The sequence below is a fragment of the Eimeria acervulina genome, genomic scaffold (assembly GCF_000499425.1).
Source record: "Eimeria acervulina Houghton genomic scaffold, Eah_scaff218, whole genome shotgun sequence".
Lineage (NCBI taxonomy): Eukaryota > Apicomplexa > Conoidasida > Eucoccidiorida > Eimeriidae > Eimeria > Eimeria acervulina.
The window spans coordinates 21,551-28,389 of record NW_013550020.1 but is presented as its reverse complement, the minus strand read 5'-3'; the positions used below and the strand labels follow the sequence as shown (position 1 = coordinate 28,389).

Below are 6,839 nucleotides of genomic sequence, written 5' to 3'. Positions count from 1 at the left end.
AAGCTTGCAGGGGACTCCGGCCAGCATGTGGTTTGCTGCGTCGTGTTCGATGGTCTTTCAAGCACTAACACCGTCGGCACAAGCAGCAGCAATAGGGAAGAAGCGCCAAGAGGTGCAGCGGCAGCAACTCTAGTAGTCCCGTGCTGGCTTCGAGTTCTCCTGCTGCTCATTCAGTAGCACAGGGTCTTCAATGGATACCATCTTTCCCTGGTTGCTCTGACTTTCCTACGATTTCTTCCTTTTTTAGTTGAAGACTGTCATATATTGGCTTTATTTTGTGGGGAGTTCAGCTTTTCTGTGGTTGCTGAATTATTCTTTATCTGACTAAAAGGCCAGATTTTCGTGTATTTGTCTGTTCCGCGCGTTTTTGTTTCGCATTGTCTGTTTTCTGCCTGTCTTAAGTTTTTTATGTAGTACCTGAGTCCGTGTTTTGACTTGCGTCTTTCTTGTTGGCTCATTGGGCTGTCTCGCCCCGCTCACCATTTAAATAGGGTCTGCAGCTTAAATAGTATTTATGGAGCAGAGGGAAGAGACGGGGCCCTCAAGGGACCCCTCCGATTCATTTTCTGTTGACAGCCGCGAAGATACGCCTCGTTCTGTCGAGGGTGGAGAGCGTCGCGGCAGCAACAGCAAATCAACCGAGCGCATGCAGAAGGCGAAGCAGCACCTGAAACTGGGGCGAGATAAAATAATACATTCTCTAAGCGCAACGAAGAAGCCCAAGGCCCAGCCGCGGCGCGTTGAGGGAGATGAAGACGAAGCCACGGAAGGCACAGGCCCCAACACGGCTTTCTTCTCTCCTCCTTCTTTTCAGCTCACTCAAATTATACACGACAGCCACTGCTTCTTACCAAGGCAAGGGCACTCTTGTGTAGCAGGAGGAGGAGATGTCCTCATCTTCGGCGGACAGGATGCAGACGGACAATTCCTAAATGACTTCATCAGATACATTCCGGGACTAAACGCATTTGAGCCAATGAAGGTATGCACACGAGTGTATATTCTTGTATAGGTTTTTGGGTGCAGTAGTGAAGTATATCTGTCGGTTTGCCTGTGTATATAATATAGTGCATGCGTAATATATAGGTTTTTCTGTAAATATATATGAAGGCTCAGGAGAAACAGGCGTGCACGCTCAGGCGCTTACGAGTATGTATGCCCGGGTGTGTTCCTACGACAGGTGCTTTAGGCTTTCCCCCGTGGCCTCTTCCTTTTCTCGCTAGGGCTTCTTATGTTTTTTCTGGACGTTCAGAGGCCGAGAGTTGTTCCTCCATGATTCATCATTAATTCGCGTTCCGTTCATTCTCGTTCTTGGCTATTTGCTTGCCATTTAATAGGGCAATCAGGATATGTGTGATTGTTGGTAGTGCGACGTAGAGTCACTTGAGAAGTACTCTGTGTCTGTGTGTGCGCCATAGCCCGTTCTTGCTGCATAGATACATTCGTGCGCTGCTGCTGGGCTCATGCGCGAGGTGCTGCTGTTGCTTCCCGCACGAGTGCGTTGTTGTTGCTGCTACTTGCATGCATGCACTGCTGCTACTGCTGTGTGCATGCATGCGTTGCTGCTGCTGCTGCTCCCGTCAGAAAGTGCGAGGCCAAATTCCCACTCCTAGGACCGGCGCGACGATGGTGAATTGGGTGAAGCCGACGACAAGTGCGCCTCTTGCCTTTTTCTCAGTCGTGCAGAACACTTGCTCTTTGGTTGGTTTGTCTTCACTTTCTGCTTCTGTGTATTTCATCAGCCTAGCTGTCTGTGTAGCAGCTGCGTGGTGACGTTGGCTCTGCTTTAAGAGGAGGCGGAGAGAACGCGTAACAACCAGGAGATGGGGTGTATGCTGAACAGACGCTGAACATGACACACGCGTTTTCAAAGTGTTTTGTCCGTTGTTTTTGCCAGACAGAGAACACATATTTTTGTTTGGAGGGAGAGGCCCAGGAGGAGATCTCGCCACTGCGAGTTTGTATGACCCTGGGGCGCGGACGTGGATACCTGTTGGGGGAGTGAAGAAACCCCCTAAAAGGAGCTGCCATGCCTCAGTTGTTTTTGAAAAAGTTTTCGTCCATGGCGGTGAGCCGGACTAACTTATGCGCTAGCTACATGCATAATAAATATTTACACTAGCTCTTCTTTCTTGCCTCGACGGGTATATATATGCATATATTTGCACATATACGCATGCATAATGCGCCTTAAATATATATTATATATATGCTCTATACAATACAAGGTACAGGAACTGGATTGGCAGCGTAGCTGGAAAAGACTTGAGCGATGTGGCTGCGTGTGCCATTACCGCCAGCTTGTTTTCTGTTTGCTTCCCGGTATTTGTTCCCCTGATTCGTCGATCATGATGGCGTGTTTTGACTGTTATAGATAGGGTTGTTTGTGCATCATGTGTGTTGATAAAAGGGATGAGTGGCGACACAGTGCTCGATGATATGTGGATGTGGGACGGAGAGGAATGGTCTCAAGTTCGCTACGATAAATCAACAGAACCGATGCCTGCGCGCTGCGGCCACTCTGCTTCTGCGTGGGTGCACAAGAAACACAAGGAGCCCTGCGTGTTCTTCTTCGGGGGCGATACCACAGGTAGCTGATCTTTCCCCTTAAGAAGAAAGAACACAGGTTTAACTTCATTTAATGACCTCATTCTTGGCTCTGCTCTCCCACATGCAGATCAGATCTGTCGCTGGTGCATGTATTCGAAAGAGCACATCAACGATAACGGAAAATAGCTGAGGTGAAAGGATTTTCTTTTCTGTTTTATGCATAACTGTTATTAGGTCGAGGAGGATCTTCTAATGATGTTTGGATATATTCTCTGAAAACAAACAAATGGAAGCACGTCACCACATATGCGGGAAATGCACCGACTCCGCGTTTCGGGTAGGACACTTATTGATTTGTGTGTATTTTCATGATAAATGTTGGGGCGGTGTGTGCAGCTTGGTGTTGTTTCTGCTTCTCTCTCAGCCTATTTGTTGATTTCTTTTGGTGCATCGACGCAGGCACAGCTCCTGTGTCTTCGACTCGAATTGGGTCATCATCAGCGGCGGTTACAGCGGCGGCTGGCTTTCGAATTACGTCCTTTCAGGTGCGTTTGTCCTCCTTGTCTCTTGCGTCCTCCGGAAAAGGAGGTGAAGGAATGCGGCATTCTTGACAAAATTACCTCTGTAGTGCTGACCACACCCCGGCAGAATGTTTGGTTGCAGATGTGGCGTGTCGTGGTGCGTTGTTCATTGCTCAAAAGGCGTTGGACAGGAGAGACGGGGCTTGCATGGGGGAACTACCGAGCTGCATTAGTGCTGTTACATCGTGTGTGTGTGTGTGTGGCGGGGTGGGCGGGGGGCGAGGCGGTGTAAATTGTATGGGTGTGTCCGGGCGTGAGTGAGTGCGGGTGGGTGGGTATGCGCGCGTGTGTGCGTGTGTGCATGTGTGTGTGTGCGTGTGTGTGTGCGTACGTTTGTATCTTTTGTGTTTGGGCTGGTTCAGACATGCACACGTACGACTTGCAGGCGAACTGTTGGTTTAGTGTGGAGTTGTGCGGCATGAAGTCCTCGACCTGTTTGACGCACTTGGTGTTGATATCTCCGACTCGAACTGTTTTTTCTTTCGGTGCTCATGACCCTGAGACAGGAGTGGGTCCTGTATCTTCTGACGTATATCGCATGTCACCGCTTATTACTTACGTCAGTTTCGCTGCACTCCGCAACCAAGTAGAAAGCATGAGTGAAGTCATCAACCTCAGCTTCGATTCCCAAAGCGAAGGTGTAGGCAGAGCCATTCGAAAGGTGGATGCGCTGATGAAACGACTCGAGACAGTTGAGAAGGAAATCGAAGGCCTCAGGACGGCAAATGAATACCTCACCAGGCAACTGGAGGCCGTACAAGGTTCATCATACCCGAAAAGAGTAGATAGGGAAGGTACGCACCAACGCATGCGCGCGTGCATGCATGCAGCTGTCACTGAAATGAACACACATCGCATCGTGGATTTCTCAGTAGATGCAAGGATTATCGGCCCTTCGCCCTCCTTAGCGATTGCTTTGCGTTAGGAACGAGAAAAGTTTTGCTTCAGGACACTGAAGTTCATCCTTTTTTGAAAGAAGAAATGCACCAAATAAACAGTCAGCACCAGAATCGTTTCCAAACACCATTTATGTCTGGCATTTTCTTCAGATGAGGATGAGGAGGAGGCGGACTTCCAGGTCAACGACGACCGATGAGTTCTTTGAAAAATTTCTTCTTGTTGCCCCTGCACTCCCAGCAGATGCATGCGTCTGGTTTGTTTGTTTGGCCCTCTGCTGATACGTACCGGCAAAACGTATGTTGCGTGCGTGGGTTTTTGAATGCAAGCATCTATATACTTGAAGCATACGCATTTGCGCATGCACAACTGAGGACGCAGCCACCTATCTTACCTTTTCGGCTGTTGTACTTATTGCATGAGAGAACGCTCAGAGAGGGATAAGCCAAGCACATCAAGGCAGCGTCGAGCTTCACTGTCGTGGAGTCCTTTGCATCCTTTGTTTTTTTTTGGATACGTCCTTCGTGCATGCGTGTATGCATGCATGCTTGCTTGACTGTGTGCAGTAGTGCATGCACGCTTCAGAACGAAGTTGCTGAATGCCTCCCCATCTGTGGGGGGGCAAGTAGAGAGGTTCCGCTGATGTGCAACACATGATGTGAACAAAGCAGAAAGGGAGGGATGGTGGCATTGACAGATCAGAGGCCGCCTCACAGGCACAACTGGTGGTCCCCTGGAGATATTGCTGTTTGTCTGCTGTGAAGAGAATATGTTGATACATATATATATGTTGGAAGCAACGGGCGAACGCACTCAGTGACGGATCTGGTGCGGTGCAGCTTCCAGCAGCGAATTGCCTTTTAGGAAGTTCAGTGTGGGGGGCGATGCATTCAAGCCTCCTTTTTGCATGCATTTGTGTGCATGGGTTTCCGTTGTCGGCTGCAGATAGACGCATGCGGCCGTTATTATGTGTCATTGCATTTAAACTCTGAAAGAACTACAGCTGGTGCCTGCTTCCTTTCAGGGCAGGTGCTGCAATGCTCTGTGTATGAGCAAGTGCTTCTGCATGCATACATTAGGCTCGCATGGAGGCGACTGAGTTCTGTGTTGCCTTTTGTAGACCCGACACACGAACACATCACCTTTGAATCCGTTGCAAGGCTTTTTGGATGTTTTGGAAACCAGGCAGAGAGGGGACTGCCGTTTGAGTGCATGCAATTCGCGTTCGCCCGCACGGGTGGTCTTAAAAACGAAGGCAATACACCACGTGGATATCCCGCAGTGCACAAGAGAGAAGAGCGATTAGACATGTTCCGCGACGTGTCTATTTGTATAAGTAGGTGCAGCGAGCACAGTTAAGCTAGGTGCAACGTTTTGCGTCTCTGAAATATTCATTCCGAAGGTATTAATTAATTGATTCTGAAGATAGCTACTTGATAAAGGCACTTTAATTAATTAATTTGCGGCATTTGCGTATTATATCATCGACTGGGGACGTCTCCTAGTGCAGTGAAACCCAGACTGTATAGCAGCGTAGACAAATGAGATATGCAAGTCTGCTGTTGAACACAGATAAGCAAAAGGCAAAAGCAAGCATTGCAGCAGGCTGTTCTGCAACTGCCTTGCTTCTACTGAAGAATAAAAGGATGACCAGACAGCAGATTCAGACAAAAGCACCAAAGCAGAAGCGGTTTGGCCCACCGCCCTCAGCGGCGTCACTGGACCCGCTAGTTGTACTTCGGTTTCATTCGAATTTAACAGAAGTTAAAGCAAAATGGTTACTGGGCGTCAGATGCAGCGGCAGCTTCGCACGATTTGTGTTGCAGCCAAGGAAGGGCTCCAACCAGATAAAATGTGAAAAGCGCTTCTGACCAGGTGCACAGGCCAGCACTGTATTTTACCTATTTCATCGCAATGCTGCTGTAATAATGATTTAATTCCTTGTCTGTCGGTTGGGATGGGTGGTGGGAGGTGAAGCCGCCACTGAAAGTCTGTTCAAATAGAAAAAATAGTACCAAACAGAAGCTGCAAGGAACAAAACTGTCAGGGAACAAACATAACATCAGAACACCTCCGTCCTGCGCCGCCTCCCCAGGAACAGAAGGCCCCTGCAGCGTTCTGCTCTCTTACTAAATACTGCATTACCACCGTCTTCTACAGCCTGCCCTACAACAAAATAGTGTTCAAGGTCATACGCCCCCTTACGATGGCTCGAGGGTGAAGCAGTAGGAGCTGCTGTGACTAATACGGGTGGTATCCTAAAGCAATTTACTTTACGCCTCTTCAGCTCCTAATGTTGAGGCTATAGTAACACATGCTCCCTTGAGCTTCTGTGCACAGAACATCTGGGGAAGGGCGATGCCGTTATCAGCTGCATCATAAAAATCTTTCTTTCAATCCCTTTGGCCCGAAGCAGCAGAAGGCAGTCCTCGGATAATATCGCTGACGTTACAGCCGAGACCCCAAGCCCCCTTTAGCTGCATGGATTGATAACACTGCAGACATGCGTGCTGAATGCTTATGCCGACCTTTGCAAGCAGCCTGCAGCAAGCAAGAAAAACTACTTACAAGACCAGCAACGTAGAGCTGGGGATCAAGCGTCTTAGCCTTGCCTGGTCCATAGGAAGATGATACTTGAGGATCCTCGTGGTGCTAGTGTACGCAATTTTTGTCATATTGTGAGGAGCGGATTTTCAGCGTAGCAGCAAATTCCGTGCTGCTGCTGCACCACTCAGCGTCGATGCTACGGGGGGCGCAACCATACTCAGACTGTACATACACATGGATATATATATATATATATATATATAT

The 6,839-nt window shown here is 48.7% G+C and overlaps 1 protein-coding gene across 1 annotated transcript; it reads left to right on the top strand.

The window, feature by feature from the left end:
• Positions 1–1,626: 1,626 nt before the first annotated feature.
• On the top strand, positions 1,627–4,227 carry EAH_00026220 (kelch motif domain-containing protein, putative; the record flags this gene model as incomplete). The annotated part of the gene is made up of 7 exons (XM_013396551.1): positions 1,627–1,705; positions 1,898–2,068; positions 2,411–2,590; positions 2,785–2,887; positions 3,010–3,095; positions 3,494–3,925; positions 4,181–4,227. 7 exons carry the CDS (start codon positions 1,627–1,629, stop codon positions 4,225–4,227), a joined length of 1,098 nt encoding a protein of 365 aa, XP_013252005.1.
• Positions 4,228–6,839: the final 2,612 nt, after the last annotated feature.